The sequence below is a fragment of the Oncorhynchus gorbuscha genome, linkage group LG20 (genome assembly GCF_021184085.1).
Source record: "Oncorhynchus gorbuscha isolate QuinsamMale2020 ecotype Even-year linkage group LG20, OgorEven_v1.0, whole genome shotgun sequence".
NCBI classification, from domain to species: domain Eukaryota; kingdom Metazoa; phylum Chordata; class Actinopteri; order Salmoniformes; family Salmonidae; genus Oncorhynchus; species Oncorhynchus gorbuscha.
Window position 1 is genome coordinate 4,757,847 of NC_060192.1, and position 27,051 is coordinate 4,784,897.

Below are 27,051 nucleotides of genomic sequence, written 5' to 3' on the forward strand. Positions count from 1 at the left end.
CAAAGAGCTTCTGGATATCAGGACAGCGATCAATCACCTCGGATTAGACAAAGAGCTTCTGGATATCAGGACAGCGATCACTCACCTCGGATTAGATAAAGAGCTTCTGGATATCAGGACAGCGATCACTCACCTCGGATTAGACAAAGAGCTTCTGGATATCAGGACAGCGATCACTCACCTCGGATTAGACAAAGAGCTTCTGGATGTCAGGACAGCGATCACTCACCTCGGATTAGACAAAGAGCTTCTGGATATCAGGACAGCGATCACTCACCTTGGATTAGACAAAGACTTTTTTTCAACAACAACAACAACAACAACAAGCAGGACTCACACGATATTCTCCAAACACCCCGCAGGGCAGACATCCCAATTATTCGCATAAGGAAGCGACGCAGAGGAAGTAGAGCCGGATGCCTCGTCCGGACCCGCAGAAGGCGAGTAGGAAAGCTGCCGTTACCGTCGATGTTACTCGCCGACGTGCAATCATTGGACAATAAACTAGACGAGGTAAGATCACGAATATCCAACCAACGGGACATCAAAAACTGTAATATCCTATGTTTCACGGAATCGTGGCTGAATGACGACATAGGCAGGATACACGCTTCACCGGCAAGATAGAACAGCACACTCCGGGACAAGGAAGGGCGGTCTGTGCATATTTATGAACAACAGCTGGTGCACGAAATCTAAGGAAGTCTCTAGATTTTGCTCGCCTAAAGTAGAGTATATTGTGATAAATTGCAGGCCACACTACATGCCTAGAGAGTTCTCAGCTATACTTTTTGTGGCTGTTTATTTACCACCACAGACAGATGCTGGCACTAAGACCGCACTCAGTCAGCTGTATAAGGAAATAAGCAAACAGGAAACCACTCACCTAGAGGCGGCGCTCCTAGTGGCCGGAGACTTTAATGCAGGGAAACTTAAATCAGTTCTACCAAATCTCTATCAACATGTTAAATGTGCAACCAGAGGGAAAAAAATTATACGCGTACAAAGCTCTCCCTCGCCCTCCATTTGGTAAATTCGACCACAACTCTATCCTCCCGATTCCTGCTTACAAGCAAACATTAAAGCAGGAAGCACCAGTGACTCGGTCTATAAAAAATGGTTAGATGAAGCAGATTCTAAACTACAGGACTGTTTTGCTGTCACAGACTGGAACATGTTCCGGGATTCTTCTGATGACATTGAGGAGTACACCACATCAGTCACTGGTTTTATCAATAAGTGCATTGAGGACATAGTCCCCCACAGTGACTGTACGTACATACCCCAACCAGAAGCCATGGATTACAGGCAACATTCACACTGAGCTAAAGGGTAGAGCTGCCGCTTTCAGGGTGCGGGACTCTAACCCGGAAGCTTACAAGAAATCCTGCTATGTCCTGCGACGAACCATATAACAGGCAAAGCGTCAATACAGGACTAAGATTGAATCATACTACACCGGCACCGATGCTCGTCAGATGTGGCAGGGCTTACAAACTATTACAGACTACAAAGGGAAGCACAGCCGCAAGCTGCCCAGTGACACGAGTCTACCAGACGAGCTAAATCACTTCTATGCTCGCTTCGAGGCAAGCAACACTGAGGCATGCATGAGAGCATCAGCTGTTCCAGATGACTGTGTGATCACGCTCTCCATAGCCGACGTGAGTAAGATGTTTAAACAGGTCAACATACACAAGGCTGCAGGGCCAGACGGATTACCAGGACGTGTGCTCCGGGCATGTGCTGACCAACTGGCAGATGTCTTGACTGACATTTTCAACATGTCCCTGATTGAGTCTGTAATACCAACATGCTTCAAGCAGACCACCATAGTCCCTGTGCCCAAGAACACAAAGGCAACATGCCTAAATCACTACAGACCCGTAGCACTCACGTCTGTAGCCATGAAGTGCTTTGAAAGGCTGGTAATGGCTCACATCAACACCATTATCCCAGAAACCCTAGACCCACTCCAATTTGCATACCGCCCAAACAGATCCACAGATGATGCAATCTCTATTGCACTCCACACTGCCCTTTCCCACCTGGACAAAAGGAACACCTATGTGAGAATGCTATTCATTGCCTACAGCTCAGCGTTCAACACCATAGTACCCTCAAAGCTCATCACTAAGCTAAAGAACCTGGGACTAAACACCTCCCTCTGAAACAGGATCCTGGACTTCCTGACGGGTTGCCCCCAGGTGGTGAGGGTATGTAGCAACACATCTACCACACTGATCCTCAACACTGGAGCTCCCCAGGGGTGCGTGCTCAGTCCCCTCCTGTACTCCCTGTTCACCCACGACTGCATGGCCAGGCACGAGTCCAACACCATCATTAAGTTTGCAGACGACACAACAGTGGTAGGCCTGATCACTGACAACGACGAGACAGCCTATAGGGAGGAGGTCAGATACCTGTCCGGGTGGTGCCAGAATAACAACCAATCCCTCAACGTAACCAAGATTAAGGAGATGATTGTGGACTACAGGAAAATAAGCACCGAGCAGGTCCCCATTCTCATCGACGGGGCAGGTTGAGAGCTTCAAATTCCTTGTTGTCCACATCAACAACAAACTAGAATGGTCCAAACACACCAAGACAGTCGTGAAGAGGGCATGACAAAGCCTATTCCCCCTCAGGAAACTAAACAGATTTGGCATGGGTCCTCAGATCCTCAAAAGGTTCTACAGCTGAAACATCGAGAGCTTCCTGACCGGTTGCATCACTACCTGGTACGGCAATTGCTCGGCCTCTGACCGCAATACAATACATTACCGGGGCAAAGCTGCCTGCCATCCAGGACCCCAGCCACCCCCAGTCATAGACTGTTCTCTCTACTACCGCATGGCAAGCGGTACCGGAATGCCAAGTCTAGGACAAAAAGGCTTCTCAACAGTTTTTCCCCCGAAGCCATAAGACTTCTGAACAGGTAACCAATGGTTACCCGGACTATTTACATTGTGTGCCCCCCCAATCCCTTTATTACGCTGCTGCTACTTTCTGTTTATCTTATATGCATAGTCACTTTAACTACACATCCATGTACATACTCCCTCAATTGGCCCGACCAACCAGTGCTCCCGCACATTGGATAACTGAGCTATCTGCATTCTGTCCCACCTCCTGCCATCTCCTCTTTTTACACTACTGCTACTCTCTGTTCATCATATATGCATAGTCACTTTAACTATGCCTACATGTACTGTAGATACCACCTCAATCAGCCTGACTAACTGTATATAGCCTTGCTACTCATATTTTCAAATTTATTTTTACTGTTGTTTTATTTCTTTACTTACACGCACACACACACACACACACACACACACACACACACACACACACACACACACACACACACACACACACACACACACACACACACACACACACACACACACACACACACACACACACACACACACACACACACACACACACACACACACACACACACACACACACACACACACACACACACACACACGCATACATTTTTTTCACACTTTTGGTTAGAGCCTGTAGGTAAGCATTTCACTGTAAGGTCTACACCTGTTGTATTTGACGGACGTGAGAAATACATTTTGATTTCATTTCATTTGATGCTTGGGGTCATTGTCCATTTGGAAGACCCATTTGCGACCAAGCTTTAACTTCATGACTGATGTCTTGAGATGTTGCTTCAATATATCCACATAATTTTCCTTCGTCATGATGCCACCCAGTTTTATTTAACTAGGCAAGTCAGTTAAGAACAAATTCTTATGTTCAGAACGACAGATTTGTACCTTGTCAGCTCGGGGATTTGAACTTGCAACCTTCCTAGTCCAACGCTCTAACCACTAGGCTACCCTGCCGCCCCTCATTCCTGAGCGGTATGATGGCTGTGTTGTCCCATGGTGTTTATACTCGCGCACTATTGTATGTACAGATGAAAGTGGTACCTTCAGGCATTTGGAAATTGCTTCCAAGCATGTACCAGACTTGTGGAGGTCTACAATTATGTCAATTCGCCTATCAGAAGCTTCTAAAGCCATGACATCATTTTCTGGAATTTTACAAGCTCTTTAAAAGCACAGTCAATTTAGTGTATGTAAACTTCTGACCCACTGGAATTGTGATACAGTGAATTATAAGTGAACTAATCTGTCTGTAAACAATTGTTGGAAAAATGATTTGTGTCATGCACAATGTAGATCTCCTAAATTGCAAAACTATAGTTTGTTAACAAGAAATTTGTGGAGTGGTTGAAAGACGAGTTTTAATGACTCCAACCTAAGTGTATGTAAACTTCCTACTTCAACTGTGTATATAAAAAAATATATCAATAATTTTGACAGTAACCCCCCTTTTTAATTTGCACATGTAGCAAGCCAAGTGTTTGTGTTGACCAATCTACATTGGTATGGGTGAGTCAGGCAGACAATAGTCTTCATGCATCGTGCATCTAGTTCAAAAAAGTGAAGGGAAATCAGGTCAGTCTCTTGATATGGATGGAGAGTGAGTATGTTCTTCAAGATGGATAAAGACAAGGCCAGACCAAGTGGTGCACGAAAACAACGCAAGAAAGCGTTACCTGATCAAGGTCGTGCCAAATTACCGAATTACCAACTCGTCCTCAACCGACGAAACACCATCGCAGGCAGAAGCTAGTAGGCTTACTTATGTAGCAGCCTACCAGTCCCGACCACTGTCCCCCATCCCGGCCATTACGGTGGCCTTCCTCCTCCTCTTCGTCCTGCCCTCGAGAACAGTGGCAGTTCCTCTAGTGAGAGTGCCGGCCCACCTTCTCCTCCTCCTCCTCCTCTCCCAGAGAACCAAGCTGATGACTGCCGGAGACCCAGCAGCAGCTCATGAGAGCAACCCCCCTTCTGTGAACACCGGTACACCTACGAGTGATGCGATGGATGTTCCTGTAGGCCTATAGCTTCATGAAACATAAACGTTAGGCTTAACATGAGATAATGACAACCACATCATCTGATAGCATATCGATAGGCAGCCGCGTTGCAATTTCAGAACCATGGACAGCGATCGATAGTATATGCTTTGTGAGTGGCTGAAGCGTTTAAAAAAAAATGTAGGGAGGGGAGGGCCCAAACTCTGACTTTGCCGTGGTCGAGAAACTACGCTACGCCAGTGACGCACGCACACGCGCGCACACACACACACACGCACACACAAAACGCAGTGGGTCTTGACCTTTGCTGGGTCGTTTAGGTATTCAGTGAAATGATGGTGAAATAAATCAAGTTAAAATGGAAAAACCAATCCATCTCTCTCCCTCCTCCCCCAGTATGTGAACCCGGCATTTGAGTGTATGATGGGATACCACAAGGGAGAGTTGATAGGGAAAGAGCTGACGGAACTCCCGAAGAGTGACAAGAACCGAGCAGATCTTCTAGACACCATCAACACCTGCATCAAGAAAGGAAAGGTGAGAGAGTATTAGACACTGAAAAACCTTGGGACCTCATTGAAGAACATCCAACTATTAATCAAGATTTTTTTTCTCCTGTGTTTTCTATTCAGTTGTCCGATTGTAATTCTCTAGGAGTGTTATGGCGTCGCCTGACTGTAGCTTTCTCTAAGTCTAGGAGTGGCAGGGGATCTACTACGCCAGGAGGAAGTCGGGTGACAGCATACAGCAGCACGTCAAGATCACGCCTGTGATTGGCCAGGGAGGGTAAGTCACTGCCTTCACCCCTTCCACTTAAATAACACGTTTATCAACTCTGGCAAGCCGCTGTCTTCCTCAGTAGATGTGCTTGGGTAAAATCACTGGGGAAGCCAAGCCAATAAAAAAGCCAAAAAGCCAAATTGTGTCGTTTCCTGTATAATCCATTTGTTCAGACTCCACCAATAAGGTCATGACAACAAACAGTCACACAGTGGCGGCATGAATTCAACTACACATACGTTTGTTTCATCACAAAACCAGAGAGCAACATCTGTCCTGTGAATTCCACAAAGCAAATATTGTACATTTTTGTTACGTTACAGCCTTATTCTGAAATGGATTAAATTGTTATTTTCCCTCATCAATCTACACACAATACCCCATAATGACAAAGCAAATACAGTTTTTTGGAAATTTTGCAAATCTATAAAAAGTAATATACACTAACGTTAAAAAGTTTCTTAGAAATGTCCTTGTTTTTGAATGAAAAGCACATTTTTGTGTCCATTAAAATAACATCAAATTGATCAGAAATACAGTGTAGACATTGTTAATGTTGTAAATTACTTTTGTTGCTGGAAACGGCTGATTTTTAATGGAATATCTACAGAGACCCATTATCAGCAACCATCACTCTTGTGTTCCAATGGCACGTTGTGTTAGCTAATCCAGGTTTATCATTTAAAAGGCTAATTGAACATTAGAAAAGTATTTTGCAATTTTGTTAGCACAGCTAGAAACTGTTGTCCTGATTAAAGAAGCAATAAAACTGGCCTTCAGACTAGTTGAGTATCTGGAGCATCAGGATTTGTGGGTTCGATTACAGGCTCAAAATGGCCAGAAACAAAGAACTTTCTTCTGAAACTCATCAGTCTATTCTTGTTCTGATAAATGAAGGCTATTCCATGTGAGAAATTGCCAAGAAACTGAAGATCTCGTACAACGCTGTGTACTACTCCCTTCACAGAACAGCGAAACTGTCTCTAACCAGAATAGAAAGAGGAGTGGGAGGCCCCGGTGCACAATTGAGCAAGAGGACAAGTACATTAGTGTGTCTAGTTTGAGAAACAGATGCCTCACAAGTCCTCAAATGGCAGCTTCATTAAATAGTACCCGCAAAACACCAGTGTCAACCTCAACAGTGAATAGGCGACTCCTGGATTATGGCCTTCTAGGCAGAGTTGCATAGAAAATGCCATATCTCAGACTGGCCAATAAAAAGAAAATATTTAAGATGGGAAAAAGAACACAGACACTGGACAGATGAACTCTGCCTAGAAGGCCAGTATGCCGAAGTCGCCTCTTATGTAAATAAGGTATTTCTGTTTTTTAATTTTAATACACTTGCAACAATTATGGGGTTTTGTGTGTAGATTGATGAGTATTTGTTTTTCAATTTAATCAACTTTATAATAGAGGATGTAATGTAACAGAATGTGGAAATAGTGAAGGGGTCTGAATACTTTCTGAATGCACTGTATATGCTTAGTTTAATACACTGGAAAAAAATAAAGTTTAAGATACCAAAAACAATCTAGTCCGATCAATGTTTCTAAATATCATGTGCCTGTCCATGGTCCTGATTTCTGTCTGTGTGTGTGTTTGCGCACAATTGAAAAAATGAAAGGCTTTTGTAGACTAGTTGAATGCCAATGCCATCCTCTTCTCTTTCATGTTGGCAAAATGGTCTATGGCTCTGTCATACAGTATGCTTTTAGTTTTGTTTTCATTGGCTACTTAGCTGAAATGCTTGCGAGCCTAACTTCCTCTCATGGGCAGCAATGAACCAGCTAAGCTAGCTAGTTAACGTGATGGTACTTGCTACATCTAGGCTACATATTGAACTTCAATCGTCTCAGGCCAGTGTCACAACATATTCATTTATGATAAGATCAGAACCGCTGTCTTAATCGTTTGGCGTAAAAAGAGAATTAAGTCAAAACCACAAGTCCAAATCCACATCTCTGTCCATGGCTTAGGAACGGGCCAGTTTTGCAAGCTAACTACTGCAGGACATCAACACAAGCAGACAATAATAATAATAATTTTGCCATTTAAGCTTTTATCCAAAACTACAGTCATGTGTGCATACATTCTACAGGACATCAACACAATGCTCTACCAACTGAGCAAGAATGATGACATTTAGCTTAGGATGTGATTTGATTGGTGCGAAGCCAAATCCAAACAGGTCTCCATTGGGGGGTGTTTTTCTGCGCCAGGACAACCCACAGTTGAGCTCAACTCTGATTGGCTAATTATTTGAAAATCGTTTTTTCAAGGGAGGCCAAATCGAATGCTACGGGCGGACACATGTAATACTCTTTCTGTCCAGACAGCATCAGATACATGGGCTACACATACTGAGACAGAGGGGCGCTGTTTCCCTCCCTCGGATGATTTCTCCAGTGAGATTCAGCCACTTCAGCCAATTGACAGAAAACAATCATTTTATTTTTGGGGGTCAAATATTTGTGGAAGCCTGGCTTCCCTTGGCATCCATGAATACACGCCACTGGTTTTCCTTACAGTTAATTGGTTGTTAACTGGTTTTTAACTGGTTATTAACTGGTTGTTTAAATGGTTAACTGGTGGTTGACAGGTTGTTAACTGGTAACTGGCTACATATGGTTCCCAATCTAATATGCTTTTCTTTCAATCTCTTTACAGAAAGATCCGCCATTTTGTGTCCATCAAGAGGCCCCACAGTGACAACAACAAACAGGTGAGCCATGCAGCCAGTAGTTAGATAAACAGGCATGAAAGTTTATTTTTATGTTTCATGTAACCAGAGCAGTCAAGGTGGTCTTAATCGTTGGTAGATAGCTACATGACCTATTCTTCAACTATGTGTACATAAGAGAAATATATACCCCGTCAAGAAAATGAAAAAAAACATTTATTGATCTCCCCTTTTTTTCTGTCAAGTATAACTCATATGGCCTCAAGGTTTTGTGGATCAATGGCAGCTCTATGCTGTATGGAAGGCAGGTGGTGTTTCCTGTGCTTTCCCCTTATGTGCTAGCATTGTAGCTATATGGTACACATGCAACCTCAAGTGGTTCAGGGACAGCCCTATGGTAGCCATGTGTATGGCAACTGTTCTGCATCCGACCGCAAGGCTCCCTGCCATCCAGGACCTCTATACCAGGCTTGTGTCAGAGGAAAGACCTCAAAATTGGCAAAGACTCCAGCCACAGTCTGTTCTCTCTGCTACCGCACGGCAAGTGGTACCGTGGCAACAAGTCTGCGACCAAAAGGCTTCTGTACAGCTTCTATCCCAAAGCCATACAACTGCTGAACAGTTCATTAAATGGCTACCCTTCTGCTTTTCACCCCCTACCTACATGTGCATAGTACTTCCATCAATCATCGAAACGACATGTACATATTACCTCAATCAATCTCCCCAACTACCTTGTACCTCCTGCACTGACTCAGTACCAACTACCTTGTACCTCCTGCACTGACTCAGTACCAACTACCTTGTACCTCCTGCACTGACTCAGTACCAGCTACCTTGTACCTCCTGCACTGACTCAGTACCAACTACCTTGTACCTCCTGCACTGACTCAGTACCAACTACCTTGTACCTCCTGCACTGACTCAGTACTAACTACCTTGTACCTCCTGCACTGACTCAGTACCAACTACCTTGTACCTCCTGCACTGACTCAGTACCAGTGCTCCTTGTATATAACCCGTATATAGCCTTGTTATTGTTCTTTTATTTTTACTAGTTACTTTTGCTCTATTTGTTAATTTTCTTACTTTTTAACTGCATTGTTGGGAAATTGGCTCGTAAGTAAGCATTTCACGATAAAGCCTACACTTGTACGTTACAAATTTCATTTAATTTGAATTTGTTGGCCTCACGTGTTCCATACCAGTCTGACAGACAGCACTATGCTATGTGGTAGTCATTGCTTGTCCACTCTACTGTGTATGTACAGTACCATGTGAGTAAGAGAAGGTGTCTAATATCTGTGTAAGTTGCTTTGGCATGCTAGCATTGTTATGGCATTTATGGCATCTGTAGTCTATAGTGGCCTGCATTGTTTTGGCTTGCTCACGAGCACGTGGTGCTCAGTAGGGTTGTCGGCTAAGAGCTAGTGTTCATGCTAAGCTAAGCTAGCGCTAAGCTACAATAAGCATCCCCTGCTAAGGCCTGAGAGGGCTAGCAGCCAGACACCGCCAGAGCTATTAATACCTTCAGGCCAAGTTAGCTGTTCTCTGACCTGTGCTACGCTAGGCTAGCTAGCCGCTGCCTTTCATCTGCTGTCTCTGACTGGCGGTGAGTCCAATGTTTCCATCTGCGTGCCAAAGCCGAGCACTGTTCTGTTCTCTCTCCTGACTCTTATCCTTGGAAATCACTAGGTTGTCTCCGGTCCTACATGTGACAGATCTCCACATCCTATTTAATTAGCATTATAACATTTAAAAGAGATTTGTTTTTCATCTCAATGGGGGACAGTGGGTTAAGTTTAGCAATTTTTTACATTCATCATCACACTGTCAAGGGAAATATAGTATTCTTTCTAACAAAGATATCTACACTGAAAATAAATACAAATGCAACATGCAACAATTTGAAAGATTTACCTGAGTTACAGTTCATAATAAGGGAATCAGTCAATTGAAATAAATGCATTAGGCCCTAATCTATGGACTTCACATCACTGGGAATACAGATATGCATCTGTTGGTCACAGATACCTTAAAGATAGGGGCGTGGATCAGAAAACCAGTCAGTGTCTGGTGTGACCATGATTTGCCCCATGCAACGCAACACATATCCTTCTCATAGAGTTGATCAGGCTGTTGATTGTGGCCTGTGGAATGTTGTCCCACTCCTCTTCAATGGCTGTGTGAAGTTGCTGGATATTGGCCGGAACTAGAACACCCTGTCGCACACGTCGATCCAGAGCATCCCAAACAAGCTCAATGAGTGACATGTCTGAAGAGTATGCAGGCCATGGGACATTTTCAGCTTCCAGGAAATGTGTACAGATCCTTGCGACATGGGGCCGTGCATTACCATGCTGAAACATGAGGTGATGGCGGGGCGGATGAATGGCACGACAACAGACCTCAGGATCTCGTCACGGTATTCTGTGCATTCAAATTGCCATCCATAAAATGCAGTTGTGTTCGTTCATTATTCCTGCCCATAAACCATAAACCCACCACCACCATGGGACACTCGGTTCACAACGTTGACATCAGCAAACCGCTCGTCCACACGGCACCATACTGCCCGGTACAGTTGAAACCCAGGATTCATCAGTGAAGAGCACACTTCTCCAGTGAGCCAGTGGCCATCGAAGGTGAGCATTTGCCCACTGAAGTCAGTTACGACACCAAATTGCAGTCAGGTCAAGACTTTGGTGAGGATGACGAGCAGACGAGCATCTCCGAGACGGTTTCTGACAGTTTGCGCAGGAATTCTTTGGTTGTGCAAACCCACAGTTTCATCAGCTGTCCGTGGGGCTAGTCTCAGATGATCCTGCAGGTGAAGGCGTCAGATGTGGATGTCCTGGGCTGGTGTGGTTACACATGGTCTGTGTTTTTTTTGAGGCAGGTTGGACGTAATGCCAAATTCTCTTAAATAACGTAGAGAAATGAACATTCAATTCTCTGGCAACAGTTCTGGTGGACATTCCTGCAGTCAGCATGCTAATTGCTCCCTCAAAACTTGAGACATACAGTGCATTCGTAAAGTATTCAGACCCCTTGCCTTTTTCCACATTTTGTTACGTTACAGCCTTATTCTAAAATGTATATTTTTGAAATTACATCATCAATCTACACACAATACCTCATATTGCCAAAGCAAAAACTGATTTTAGACATTTTTGCAAATGTATATATAAAACAACTGATATCACATTTACATAAGTATTCAGACCCTTTTCTCAGTACTTTGTTGAAACACCTTTGGCAGCGATATTACAGCCTTGAGTCTTCTTGGGTATGATGCTACAAGCTTGGCACACCTTTATTTGGGGAGTTTCTCCCATTCTTCTCTGCAGCTCCTCTCAAGCTCTGTCAGGTTGGATGCGGAGTGTCGCTGCACAGCTATTTTCAGGTCTCTCCAGAGATGTTCGATCGGGTTCAAGTCCGGGCTCTGGCTGGGCCACTCAAGGACATTCAAAGACTTGTTCCGAAGCCACTCCTGCTTTGTCCTGGCTGTGTGCTTAGGGTCGTTGTCCTGTTGGAAGGTGAACCTTCGCTTCAGTCTGAGGTCCTGAGCGCTCTGGAGCAGGTTTTCATCAAGTACCACTCCGTTCATCTTTCCCTTGATCCTGACTAGTCTCCCAGTCCCTGCCGCTGAAAAACATTCCCACAGCATGATGTGGGAATTCCAGGTTGTGAGGCAACAAAATAGGAAAAATGCCAAGGGGGTGAATACTTCACAAGCTACTGTACCTATATATATTTGAAACCATCATGAAACCTATACCTCAATCATTTCATTTGACTTTGTGAAAATTGTTTGGGACCTAACTTTTTCAATGTGGTTTCTTCCTTCACAGACTCCATGAAATGATAAATATTTGGTCAAATTATGAATTTTGTGTATGGTTTCCTAGAAACACGTGTGGCTCAATTCACCCCTTTGGCTCAACTTACCCCACTCTCCCCAAAAGGTAAAGGACACATAGAAGTAGAAATCAAGTGATGTGCTGAGCACTGCTGACTAAGGGAAAGTCAACTCTGGGAAATAACTGAAAGTAGCACACCCATCTCCTCTTCATTGCAGTGTGATTTATGACGTTGCCCTATCAGCCCTTACAGTACTTTTCTGATTCGGAATCCTTGCGGCCAACTGTTGTCAAAACAGCAGTGTTGTACTTCCAAAAACATTCCTTACCTCAGGACACTTCAACGGGAGACTATCCAGGAAAATAAAGAAAAAAAGGGAGCAGTCTGTTTCTGCGTAGACCTGGATAAATTTATTGACGACTCATCCTGAATGGAGAAGAATTGTTAGTGGGCGTGGCGTTTGGCCAGAGCGATGTGGATGGGTAGCCAGGCAGAGTTGCTTTGAGCACGAATCAGAACAACTCCTCTTTCCGGTCTTTTCCAGCGGGACACTTGGCCGATGTCCCTAGTCCGCATGTTATAGTCTAGTTGTTGAGTAGACAGCAGGGTCTGTAAGTAGACCTTCACCATGTAGGACTCTGACCTATTTCTATTTAACTATCCCCCCCCCCCCTCTCTGCTCTCTCTGTCTATCATTCTCATCACATGCACTGCCCCCCTCCCCCTCTCTCTCAATTCAATTCATTGCCAAAGCAAGTGAAGTAGATAATATACAAAAGTGAAATAAACAATATAAAATGATCAGGTAACATTACACTCACGGAAGTTCCAAAAGAATAAGGACGTTACAAATGTCATATTATGTATATTTACAGTGTTGTAACGATGTGCAAATGGGAAAGTAAATGTAAATATGGGTTTGTATTTACAATGGTGTTTGTTCTTCACTGGTTGCCCTTGTCTTGTGACAGCAGGTCACAAGCTGCTGTGATGGCACACTGTGGTATTTCACCCAGTAGATATGGGAGTTTATCAAAATGGGGTTTGTTTTCTATTTCTGTGTGGATCTCTGTAATCTTTAGGGAAATATGTGTCTCTAATATGGTCATACATTTGGCATGCGGTTTAGGAAGTGCAGCTCAGTTTCCACCTCATTTGTGGGCAGTGTGCACATAGCCTGTCTTCTCTTGAGAGCCACGGCTGCCTTTCTCAATAGCAAGGCTATGCTCACTGAATCTGTACATAGTCAAAGCTTTCCTTAAGTTTGGGTCAGTCACAGTGGTCAGGTATTCTGCCACTGTGTACTCTCTGTTTAGGGCCAAATAGCATTTTAGTTTGTGTTAATTAGTTTTGTTCGTTATTTCCAAAATGTCAAGTAATTGTCTCTTTGTTTTCTCATGATTTGGTTGGTTCTAATTTTGTTGTTGTCCTGGGGCTCTGTGGGGTCTGTTTGTGTTTGTGAACAGAGCCCCAGGACCAGCTTGCTCAGTTGACTCTTCTCCAGGCTCATCTCTCTGTAGATGATGGCTTTGTTATGGAAGGTTTGGGAATCACTTCCTTTTAGGTGGTTGTAGAATAACGTCTCTTTTATGGATTTTGATAATTAGTGGGTATCGGCCTCATTCTGCTCTGCATGCATTATTTGGCATTTTACGTTATACACAGAGGATATTTTTGCAGAATTCTGCATGCAGAGTCTCAATTTGGTGTTTGTCCCCTTTTGTGAATTCTTGGTTGGTGAGCAGACCCCAGACCTTACAACCATAAAGGGCAATGGGTTCTATAACTGATTCAAGTATTTTTTGCCAGATCCTAATTGGTATGTCAAATTTTGTGTTCCTTTTGATGGCATAGAATGCCCTTCTTGCCTTATCTCTCAGATCGTTCACAGCTTTGTGGAAGTTACCTGTGGCGCTGATGTTTAGGTTGAAGTATGTATTGTTTTTTGTGTGCTCTAGGGCAACGGTGTCTAGATGGAATTTGTATTTGTGGTCCTGGCAACTGGACCTTTTTTGGAACACCATTATTTTTGTCTTACTGAGATTTACTGTCAGGGCCCAGGTCTGACAGAAGCTGTGCAGAAGATCTAGGTGCTGCTGTAGGCCCTCCTTGGTTGGTGACAGAATCACCAGATCATCAGTAGACATTTGACTTCAGATTCTAGTAGGGTGAGGCCAGGTGCTGCAGACTTTTCTAGTGCCCTTGCCAATTCGTTGATATATATGTTGAAGAGGTTGGGGCTTAAGCTGCATACCTGACTCACCCCATGGGTCTGTGAGAAGAAATGTGTGTGTTCTTTGCCTATTTTAACCGCACACTTGTTGTTTGTGAACATGGATTTTATAATGTTGTATGTTTTTCCCCCAACACCACTTTCCATCAGTTTGTATAGCAGACCCTCATGCCAAATTGAGTCAAAGGCTTTTTTGAAATCAACAAAGCATGAGAAGACTTTGCCTTTGTTTTGGTTTGTTTGTTTGTCAATTAGCGTGTGCAGGGTGAATACGTGGTCTGCTGTACAATAATTTGGTAAAAAGCCAATTTGACATTTGCTCAGTACATTGTTTTCACTGATGAAATGTATGAGTCTGTTGTTAATGATAATGCAGAGGATTTTCCCAAGGTTGCTGTTGACGCATATCCCATGGTTGTTATTCTCTCTCTCTGTCTCTCGTTCTTTGTCTTTCTCTCTCTCCCACCTCTCTCTCGCTCTTTCTCGTTCTTTGTCTCTCTCTCTCCCGTCTCTCTCTCTCTCTTTCTCACCTCTTCCTCTCTCTCCACTCACAGTCATCATCCATATTCCTGAATGTTTCCCATGCAGCCCCAGCCAGTGTAATGTACTCCGTTTTACTTCATATATGTTTGTGCATTCCAGCCCAAGGAGGCCATTAAGATGCAAGCCAGCTAAATCTGGCAACCTCGTGTGTCCTCAGCAGTGTTTAATCCTATTTCCCCTATTTGGTGCGCGCTGGAGAAAATGAGAGACGGAGAGATGGAGAAGGAGGAAGAGAGAAGAGAGAGATTGTTGAGAGTGAACTGGAAGCAGTTGTCTTGTGCCCTGATACATCCATTTAATTATTGGAATTGACCAAACATGGAAATGGGAGGGATTTAATTATCTCTGATTTCAAAGACTGACCTGGAATTTTTATTGAATTCAATGGAATTTACAGGGAGATGGAATTGAATTAGAATTATTGCACTATGGATCAGAGGTCACTAGTCATCTCAATCCTAAGGGCTCGAACACACCAATAGCGTCTGCCTGCCGAGAGTACCCTCTTAGAAAAAAAGGTGTTATGTAGAACCTTAAAGGGTTCGTCGGCTGTCCCCATGAAGAACCAGTTTTGGTTTCAGGTGGAACCCTTTTGGGTTCAATGTAGAACCTTTCCACAGAGGTTTCTACCTGGAAACAAAATGGTTCATACGAGGACAGCCTGTCACGCGCGTTGTTGTAAGAATCGGACCAAAATGCAGCGTGGGTTGGGTTCATCATCTTTATTTAACGTGAACCTGCAAGAAAAAACAATGAAGAAACTAACGTGAAGCTATGCAGTGCTCAAGGCAACTATACACAAACAAGATCCCACAACCAACAGGTGGGAAAAAGCTGCCTAAGTATGCTCCCCAATCAGAGACAACGATAGACAGCTGCCTCTGATTGGGAACCATACCAAGCCAACCTAGAAATAAATTAACTAGAATGCCCACCCTAGTCACACAACGACCTGACCCAAAATAGAGAATAACGGATCTCTAAGGTCAGGGTGTGACACAGCCAAAGAACCCTTTTTTCTAAGAGTGGACTTGCAAACTGATTTTGAATTTAGAATTACGGGGAAATGTCGGAAGTGAGACGTCAACAATGTGCTGAACGAACGACAGACAAACGGGAGATCTACACTCGCTCTGCATGCACCCTGCTCATGGCGCTCTGAGTCTGAGTGTCCATGGCAATGGCTCCGCTTGGGCTGCTCTGCTCAATGACGAGACATGAGAGAGAGCGGGAGTGTTAGCTACTTTTCGTCACTCTAAACTCCGACCAAAACTCAATGAACGTTATTATTTCCTGTGACATAAAGTCCCCTGTCTTTATATTTGACGTGGTTGAAGCACTTCTGACACCATGTTATGATCTTAGTCAGATACGACCGTACTGTTCAGCAGAGAACCAGCAAATGGCTCCGCATCAAAATGCTAGTGATGAATTTAATGATACCCGAGCCACGCCCGTACCCTCGTTATTGATGAGTAAAGAGGCTCTATCCGGCCCTAACCCGATGTATAATGTCGGGGCCTGTCAGGCTCGGGTCGGGTACCAGAGCTCTACATCAAACATCACCTTCATCTCTCTCTTTGTCCTTCTCTCCATCTATCTTTCAGTCCCTCTCTCTCTCTTTGTCATTTTTTTATTTCTCTCTCTCTCTGACTCCCTCATCTCACTCCTTCTTACTTTCTCTGTACTGTACTCCCTCTCCATCCCTCCTTCTCTCTCTCATCTCTCTCTCTCTCTCTGAAGGGGAGCAGTAGAGGTAAACTAAGATGACTCACAGTATCACATCCTAAAACTCGCCTATAGTTTTGGTTTGATCACCCCCCCCTGCTATAATAGCAGTAAGGCCAAATAAAAAATTTCAGCATATATATCAAATCAAATGTATTTATATAGCCCTTCGTACATCAGCTGATATCTCAAAGTGCTGTACAGAAACCCAGCCTAAAACCCCAAACAGCAAGCAATGCAGGTGTAGAAGCACGGTGGCTAGGAAAAACTCCCTAGAAAGGCCAAAACCTAGGAAGAAACTTAGAGAGGAACCAGGGTATGTGGGGTGGCCAGAACATGGCCAAGATGTTCAAATGTTCATAAATGACCAGCATGGTCGAATAATAATAAGGCAGAACAGTTGAAACTGGAGCAGCAGCACGGCCAGGTGGACTGGGGACAGCAAGGAGTCATCATGTCAGGTAGTCCTGGGGCATGGTCCTAGGGCTCAGGTCCTCCGAGAGAGAGAAAGAGAGAATTAGAGAACGCTTGACGATATCCTGACACTTAGATTCACACAGGACACCGAATAGGACAGGAGAAGTACTCCAGATATAACAAACTGACCCTAGCCCCCCGACACATAAACTACTGCAGCATAAATACTGGAGGCTGAGACAGGAGGGGTCAGGAGACACTGTGGCCCCATCCGAGGACACCCCCGGACAGGGCCAAACAGGAAGGATATAACCCCACCCACTTTGCCAAAGCACAGCCCCCACACCACTAGAGGGATATCTTCAACCACCAACTTACCATCCTGAGACAAGGCTGAGTATAGCCCACAAAGATCTCCGCCATGGCACAACCCAAGGGTATTCTTACTGGCCTCTGGGAGGATTCGGGCCAACCCAGACAGGATGACCACATCAGTGAATCAACCCACTCAGGTGACGCACCCCTTCCAGGGACTGCATGAGAGAGCCCCAGTAAGCCAGTGACTCAGCCCCTGTAATAGGGTTAGAGGCAGAGAATCCCAGTGGAAAGAGGGGAACCGGCCAGGCAGAGACAGCAAGGGCAGTTCGTTGCTCCAGAGCCTTTCCGTTCACCTTCACAATCCTGGGCCAGACTACACTCAATCATATGACCCACTGAAGAGATGAGTCTTCAGTAAAGACTTAAAGGTTGAGACAGAGTTTGTCCTGTCTCTGACATGATTGGTAGGCAGAGACCTGAGTCTTCCATAAAAATGGAGCTCTATAGTTGTGTTTTTGTTTGAGAAAGCCCTGCCTCCAGCTGTTTGCTTAGAAATTCTAGGGACAATTAGGAGGCCTGCGTCTTGTGACCGTAGCGTACGTGTAGGTATGCATGGCAGGACCAAATCAGAGAGATAGGTAGGAGCAAGCCCATGTAATGCTTGGTAGGTTAGCAGTAAAACCTTGAAATCAGCCCTTGCTTTGACAGGAAGACAGTGTAGGGAGGCTAGCACTGGAGTAATATGATCAAATTGTTTGGTTCTAGTCAGGATTCTAGCAGCCGTATTTAGCACTAGCTGAAGTTTATTTAGTGCTTTATCCGGGTAGCCGGAAAGTAGAGCATTGCAGTAGTCTAACCTAGAAGTGACAAAAGCATGGATTAATTTTTCTGCATAATTTTTGGACAGAAAGTTTCTGATTTTTGCAATGTTACGTAGATGGAAAAAAGCTGTCCTTGAAATGGTCTTGATATGTTCTTCAAAAGAGAGATCAGGGTCCAGAGTAACGCCATGGTCCTTCACTGTTTTATTTGAGACGACTGTACAACCATTAAGATTAATTGTCAGATTCAACAGAAGATCTCTTTGTTTCTTGGGACCTAGAACAAGCATCTCTGTTTTGTCCGAATTTAAAAGTAGAAAGTTTGCAGCCATCCACTTCCTTATGTCTGAAACACATGCTTTTAGCAAGGGCAATTTTGGGGCTTCACCATGTTTCATTGAAATGTACAGCTGTGTGTCATCCGAATAGCAGTGAAAGTTAACATTATGTTTTCGAATAACATCCCCAAGAGGTAAAATATATAGTGAATACAATAGTGGTCCGAAAACGGAACCTTGAGGAACACCGAAATTTACAGTTGATTTGTCAGAGGACAAACCATTCACAGAGACAAACTGATATCTTTCCAACAGATAAGATCTAAACCAGGCCAGAACTTGTCCGTGTAGACCAATTTGGGTTTCCAATCTCTCCAAAATAATGTGGTGATCGATGGTATCAAAAGCAGCACTAAGGTCTAGGAGCACGAGGAAAGATGCAGATCCTCGGTCCGATGCCATTAAAATGTAATTTACCACCTTCACAAGTGCCGTCTCAGTGCTATGATGGGGTCTAAAACCAGACTGAAGCATTTCGTATACATTGTTTGTTCAGGAAGGCAGTGAGTTGCTGCGCAACAGCCTTTTCTAACATTTTTGAGAGGAATGGAAGATTCGATATAGGCTGATAGTTTATGTTTTCTGGGTCAAGGTTTGGCTTTTTCAAGGGAGTCTTTATTACTGCCACTTTTAGTGAGTTTGGCACACATCCGGTGGATAGAGAGCTGTTTATTATGTTCAACATAGGAGGGCCAAGCACAGGAAGCAGCTCTTTCAGTAGTTTAGTTGGAATAGTGTCCAGTATGCAGCTTGAAGGTCAGCTTGGAGGCCATGATTATTTTCATCATTGTGTCAAGAGATATAGTACTAAAACACTTGAGCGTCTCTCTTGATCCTAGGTCCTGGCAGAGTTGTGCAGACTCAGGACAACTGAGCTTTGAAGGAATACGCAGATTTAAAGAGGAGTCCGTAATTTGCTTTATAATAATCATAATGTTTTCCTCAAAGAAGTTCATGAATTTATCACTGCTAAAGTGAAAGCCATCCTCTCTTGGGGAATGCTGCTTTTTAGTTAGCTTTGCGACAGTATCAAAAAGGAATTTCGGATTGTTCTTATTTTCCTCAATTAAGTTAGAAAAATAGGATGATCGAGCAGCAGTAAGGGCTCTTCGATCCTGCACGGTACTGTCTTTCCAAGCTAGTCGGAAGACTTCCAGTTTGGTGTGGCACCATTTCCATTCCAATTTTCTGGAAGCTTGCTTCAGAGCTCGGGTATTTTCTGTGTACCAGGGAGCTAGTTTCTTATGAGAAATGTTTTTAGTTTTTAGAGGTGCAACTGCATCTAGGGTATTGCGCAAGGTTAAATTGAGTTCCTCAGTTAGGTGGTTAACTGATTTTTGTCCTCTGGCGTCCTTGGGTAGACAGAGGGAATCTTGAATTACATCAAGGAATCTTTGTGTTGTCTGTGAATTTATAGCATGACTTTTGATGTTCCTTGGTTGGGGTCTGAGCAGATTATTTGTTGCAATTGCAAATGTAATAAAATGGTGGTCCGATAGTCCAGGATTATGAGGAAAAACATTAAGATCCACAACATTTATTCCATGGGACAAAACTAGGTCCAGAGTATGACTGTGACAGTGAGTGGGTCCAGAGACATGTTGGACAAAACCCACTGAGTCGATGATGGCTCCGAAAGCCTTTTGAGTGGGTCTGTGGACTTTTCCATGTGAATATTAAAGTCACCAAATATTAGAATATTACCTGCTATGACTACAAGGTCCGATAGGAATTCAGGGAACTCAATGAGGAACGATGTATATGGCCCAGGAGGCCTGTAAACAGTAGCTATAAAAAGTGATTGAGTAGGCTGCATAGATTTCATGACAAGAAGCTCAAAAGATGAAAACGTCATTTTTTTTGGGTAAATTGAAATTTGCTATAATAAATGTTAGCAACACCTCCGCCTTTACGGGATGCACGGGGGTTATGGTCACTAGTGTAGCCAGGAGGTGAGGCCTCATTTAACACATTAAATTCATCAGGCTTAAGCCATGTTTCAGTCAGGCCAATCTATATTGTTGTTTATATATATATATTACAGGTTTTATATATATATATTACAGGTTTTATATATATATATATATATATATATATGTGTTTTTTATGACACTTCAAGGGGTCTTAAAGATCAAAATCAAATGGCAAAATGATCATTGATATGACCTTCTTAAAACAATTCCTTCTTAAAACAATTCCTCGTTGTTTAGTAGTTTCGTTATCCTAACCTGTAATTTTCTTAACCTGCTACTGGGGCCGAAGGAACCGTTAGTAACAGTGGAGCCAAATCAGATAGACCGATGTGACCTTCCAGTGACTCTGAGCTCACAAAAGGAAACAATATTTTCAAATCGTAATTGTTTGTGTTGTGTTGTGCCTTTTTTCTATTCCATTTGACAAGCGTTTAATTACATTTCTTGCACATAAACTCAGCAAAAAAATGAAACGTCACCCCTCCCCACCTACCCTCACCCTTCCTCCTCCTCCTCCTCACCTCATCTCCTCTTACACCTCTCCCCTCATCCTCCTTACAGCCCATCATCTCCCCCACCCGTCTTCACTTCACCTCTTCACCTCACCTCACCTCACCTCACTTCTCATCCTGTGCCAGCTGACAAATAGAAATCAATGGCTGTGGAAACAGTAAGAACCTATATTGACTGACACCTTCCCAAACATGAACCCAGCTGAACCCTACATGCGTCAGGCCTATAGATTGACCCTCCTGTGTGCAGTAATGTGTAGATCTATGGGCGCAGTAGTTGGGTAATGTTGAGTCCATGTTGAGACTGTCTTATTAGTATGTTATACGCGCTCACTGCAAGAGAGGAAAACTCACAGCAACCTGACAGACCGTCGGGTCGAAGGATTGCACAATAAAACTGCAAAAGGAACTCTCTCTCTCTCTCTCTCTCTCTCTCTCTCTCTCTCTCTCTCTCTCTCTCTCTCTCTCTCTCTCTCTCTCTCTCTCTCTCTCTCTCTCTCTCTCTCTCTCTCTCTCTCTCTCTCTCTCTCTCTCTCTCTCTCTCTCTCTCTCTCTCTCTCTCTCTCATATGGTCCATATCAAACTGCATTTCTCCTGTTATTGTCTGTCTCAGGTCCATAAGATCAACAAAGATGGAGAACATTCCCAGTCAGGTAAGCTACACTCCCTCTTTCTTTAATCTTTTAATTCATCATAAGGCCACTGATGTAACTTTCAGGGACTTGTTTCGTGAGACAAAATCCCTGAACCCCCCGTCACGTAAGGATTTCAGACAATTTATCTAAACTGCAAAGTTGAACACTGAACCCTCATAGGCGACGAGAAGTGAGGCCGCTGTCTATCTTTAAGAAATTGTCTCAGTCCTCATCTGGGTCATATCGTCCGTCATCCTGATTTCTTTCTTTTCCCAGAGAGCCATTCCCTGCGTCACAGAGACAGGAGGAAAGAGTCGGTTGATACCAGGTCAATCAGCTCACGTGGCAGTGATGGTGAGTGTGTATGAACACCAGGGTACTGTGCAGTGAGGGTGAGTGTGTATGAACACCAGGGTACTGTGCAGTGAGGGTGAGTGTGTATGAACACCAGGGTACTGTGCAGTGGTGGTGAGTGTGTATGAACACCAGGGTACTGTGCAGTGGTGGTGAGTGTGTATGAACACCAGGGTACTGTGCGTGCGTCTGTGAGAAATGGTAAGAGAACACTGAGTGAGGGATCTCAATGGAGATAGGGGAAGACAAATATAGAGACAAGAATTTAAATTTTTTGGTCATTTAGCAGAGACTCTCTACTGGTCCCCCCCCCCTGCGAATTGAAACCACAACCCGGGTGTTGCGAGCCACCAACTAAGCCACACAGGACCTAAGGAGAAGGACACAGAGAGAGGGGGAAGATAGAGAGAGGAAGGAGGTAAAGAGAGAGGGGAAGATGGAAGATAGAGAGAGGAAGGTGGTAAAGAGAGAGGGGGAAGATAGAGAGAGGAAGGAGGTAAAGAGAGAGGGGGATGAGGAGAGAGGAAGGAGGTAAAGAGAGAGGGGGGATGAGAGAGAGGAAGGAGGTAAAGAGAGAGGGGGAAGATAGAGAGAGGAAGGAGGGGTAAGGGGATGAGGAGAGAGGAAGGAGGTAAAGAGAGAGGGGGAAGATAGAGAGAGGAAGGAGGTAAAGAGAAAAGGGGATGAGAGAGAGGAAGGAGGTAAAAGAGAGGGGGAAGATAGAGAGAGGAAGGAGGTAAAGAGAGAGGGGGAAGATAGAGAGAGGAAGGTGGTAAAGAGAGAGGGGGAAGATAGAGAGAGGAAGGAGGTAAAGAGAAAAGGGGACGAGGAGAGAGGAAGGAGGTAAAGAGAGAGGGGGATGATGGAGAGAGGAAGGAGGTAAAGAGAAAAGGGGATGAGGAGAGAGGAAGGAGGTAAAGAGAGAGGGGGAAGATAGAGAGAGGAAGGAGGTAAAGAGAAAAGGGGATGAGGAGAGAGGAAGGAGGTAAAGAGAGAGGGGGAAGATCAGAGAACAATATGAGTCAGATTACAGTACATTATGGAAGGCAGTTGAGCTGTTGTCCTCTGATGACATCACCTCACTATGATGCAGCTGCGGCTATTTTCACTAGCTGGGCTGAAGTGGTCCTTCTCTTGTCCTCCTCTCTCTCTCTCTCTCTCTCTCTCTCTCTCTCTCTCTCTCTTCCTCTCTCTCTCTCTCTCTCTCTCTCTCTCTCTCTCTCTCTCTCTCTCTCTCTCTCTCTCTCTCTCTCTCTCTCTCTCTCTCTTCCTCTCTCTCTCTCTCTCTCTCTCTCTCTCTCTCTCTCTCTCTCTCTCTCTCTCTCTCTCTCTCTCTCTCTCTCTCTCTCTCTCTCTCTCTCTCTCTCTCTCTCTCTCTCTCTCTCTCTCTCTCTCTCTTTCTCTCTCTCTCTCTCTCTCTCTCTCTTTCTCGTCTGAATTGACGAGGGAAGTCCACAACAGCAGACAAAGGATATCAAGGATCTGGAAAGATTCTGAATGGTGGAAGGGTCAAAGATCCCGCCCAGCGTGTTCTCCAATCTCATAAAACATTTCAGAAGAAGACTCAGTGTCATTATCCTCGCAAGAGGAGGGTGCTAGACTCTTGAAAACAGGTTCAAAATTATTGGCACGCCTATCCGTTTTCCCCCAGTTGTTTTTAGTACTTGTTAAACAAAATCTCTTTCTCTGAGCAATTGTATTAGTATAAAATAATATAATTCCCCAATTTTTTGGGTGTACAATTATAGCTCACTGTTTGTATAATTTATTTTATAACATCCTCTTTTTTTTGCTCGTATTTATCAAGGGTGCCAATCATTTGGGACCCAACTGTACATAATACCTCATTGTACAGAGCAGCCTGCCACCACAGGTCCAGTGGTCTGATGTGCCACGTCCGCCGTACGCGGTTCAGTTCACAAGCTCATATAATATCAGCTAGAATGAAATGTTTGACTGGACGAAGAGCATGTTATAGTACTGGCAGTCCTGGTAACTTGTGTCTTGTTGTCTCCAGCACCCAGTCTGCAAAACCGCCGGTACTCATCTGTAGCCAGAATCCACTCTATGACCATAGAGGCCCCCATCACCAAGGTACAGTGCACACAGATGCCACACACACGCGCGCACACTCACATGCGCACGTTATCCTCGAGGGGACCTAAAAATGAATTGCCATTCAAAGTCCTATTTTCCCTAGACCCTTACCCTTACTTACCCTTAACGTAACGCTGACCTTAACACTAATCCTAAACTTAACACGTAACCCTAATCCAAACCCGAAACTTAACTCCTAACTCTAACCTATAACCACTAAACCATATAACCTAACCAATAAACCATTACCGTAACAGTCATTTTAACCCTAAACCTAACCGCTAATCTGGAAATAACCTCAGTCCTCGTGGGGACGTGGGAAATGTCCCCGTGACGGAGAATTTTCCTTGTTCTACTATCCTTGTGGGGAATTTGGGGGGATTTTAGGTCGCCACAAGGATAGAAGAACCAACAAACCCCACACACACACACACACACACATTCCCCTCTCTTTTCCCACTCTGTGCTCCTTCCAAACCAATAGAGGATGTTCCTAGAACCATACCTGACACTCCCCGAAGCAAGCGTGAGGATGAGGACCTATCAGAGGCGGTAGAAAGCTCAACAGATCTTCTCAGAGACCTCTCAACCACACCACATGGGCGAGGACCTGGGACACAACAAGCGTGGTTTGAAGTTCCCATATTGTTGGGACATAACTTCTAGCCGACCCAACTGACTATTGATGGTTCTCAGAATGTCACAGGAATGTTCCCGGAATAGTGCTCTGAGAATCCAAAGGATAATTCTCCAAACGGTGTTCTCTGAACATTTGCAGACATTCTTGTAATGTTATGCAATTTCAAGCTGTTTGCGGTTCTGTGGCCAGTGAAACTCGAAGTCGGTCCGTCTGACTGAACAGTGTCCAATATACCTGATTGGCAAGCATCAGCCTTGATTACAACGTCAGGTTTGACCTGACGATTCTAATGATTGTGACAACAGAGTTGAAAGATCTATCAGTCTAATCTGACTCTAGTGCCAGTCTAAGTTTTTTTTTTTTATATCTAATTCACTGATGAGAGTTCAACAGGAATGGATGGTGATTTGATGGGATAGGTGAAGGCCTTATTTAATTGCACAGATCTGGGATCAGCCTATGACTGAAAGCCTCTCCAGAGACCAGTGTAACTCTAGGCTTTATGATGTTCCTATCTTCTCTGACTAGCTGCTTCATTTGTCCATTTGGTTCCCGACATGATTTCTACAGCATCACATGCAGAGCTCCCTGAAACAGGCTCAAAGAAAGGCACTTTCTGTCTGAAGAGTGAAGTTTCTCTTAGGGCTGTGTGTGTGTGTGTATGTTAAATCAAATGTAACTGTGTGCTACATCTCCCTCCTCCAGGTGATCAACATCATCAACGCGGCCCAGGAGTCCAGTCCGGTGTCCGTAGCAGAGGCGCTGAACCGGGTCCTGGAGATCCTGAGGACCACAGAGCTCTACTCTCCTCAGCTGGCCTCCAAGGAGGACGACCCACACACCAACGACCTTGTGGGCGGTCTCATGAGCGTGAGTTAGGGGCTACACACACGCTCTCACACACACACACGCATGCACACGCACACTCAAACATACTTACACACACACACACACACACACACACACACACACACACACACACACACACACACACACACACACACACACACACACACACACACACACACACACACACACACACACACACACACACACACACAGAGATCTATTAAACCAAGTTAAGGGATCATTCACAGTGATCAACGTCCTGAAACAGAGAGTTATAGACTGTTTGTCGTACAGGGAATGTATCTCTCCTCACCTCTCCTCATAATCTCTCCTCACCTTTCCTCATAATCTCTCCTCACCTTTCCTCATAATCTCTCCTCACCTTTCCTCATAATCTCTCCTCACCTCTCCTCATAATCTCTCCTCACCTTTCCTCATAATCTCTCCTCACCTCTCCTCATAATCTCTCCTCACCTCTCCTCACCTTTCCTCATAATCTCTCCTCACCTCTCCTCATAATCTAACCTCTCCTCATCTCTCCTCACCTCTCCTCTCCTCATCTCTCCTCACCTCTCCTCTCCTCATCTCTCCTCACCTCTCCTCTCCTCATCTCTCCTCACCTCTCCTCTCCTCATCTCTCCTCACCTCATCTCACCTCACCTCTCCTCTCCTCATCTCTCCTCACCTCTCCTCTCCTCACCTCACCTCACCTCACCTCTCCTCTCATCTCATCTCTCCTCACCTCTCCTCACCTCTCCTCCCCTCTCCTCATCTCTCCTCACCTCTCCTCTCCTCACCACTCCTTTCTCCTCACCTCTCCTGTCTTCAACTCTCCTCACCTCATCTCTCTTCACCTCTCCTCACCTCTCCTCAACTCCCCTCCTATTCTCACCTCTCCTCATCTCTCCTCACCTCATCTCTCCTCACCTCTCCTCTCCTCATCTCTCCTCACCTCTCCTCACCTCACCTCTCCTCTCCTCATCTCTCCTCACCTCTCCTCACCTCTCCTCTCCTCACCACTCCTTTCTCCTCTCTCCTCCTCACCTCTCCTCTCCTCACCACTCCTTTCTCCTCACCTCTCCTGTCTTCAACTCTCCTCACCTCTCCTCTCTTCACCTCTCCTCACCTCTCCTCTCTTCACCTCTCCTCACCTCTCCTCAACTCCCCTCCTATTCTCACCTCTCCTCAACTCCCCTCCTATTCTCACAAACACAATACTCAAACACAAGAGTTCCTGAGTTATGTGGGATGTGTCTCGTTGGGTGAATTAGAATGCTGGAGTCAAATAAGTTGTAGTTAGCCAGATTTGGGATATACAGTACCAAAAGAGAGTGGTTTGTCGTCTTTTTCCTTCTGC

The 27,051-nt window shown here is 44.6% G+C and overlaps 1 protein-coding gene across 3 annotated transcripts in view; it reads left to right on the top strand.

Moving 5' to 3' along the window:
- pde8b (phosphodiesterase 8B) overlaps positions 1 to 27,051 on the top strand; it is a 93,947-nt gene that overhangs the window by 44,627 nt on the left and 22,269 nt on the right. For all 3 annotated transcript variants that reach the window (XM_046317606.1, XM_046317605.1, XM_046317607.1), the window contains exons 8-14: positions 5,306 to 5,446; positions 5,607 to 5,695; positions 8,360 to 8,414; positions 21,733 to 21,772; positions 22,031 to 22,108; positions 24,126 to 24,202; positions 25,551 to 25,715. In XM_046317606.1, coding sequence (XP_046173562.1) covers positions 5,306 to 5,446; positions 5,607 to 5,695; positions 8,360 to 8,414; positions 21,733 to 21,772; positions 22,031 to 22,108; positions 24,126 to 24,202; positions 25,551 to 25,715 — 645 coding nt within the window. The remainder of the gene's footprint in view (positions 1 to 5,305; positions 5,447 to 5,606; positions 5,696 to 8,359; positions 8,415 to 21,732; positions 21,773 to 22,030; positions 22,109 to 24,125; positions 24,203 to 25,550; positions 25,716 to 27,051) is intronic.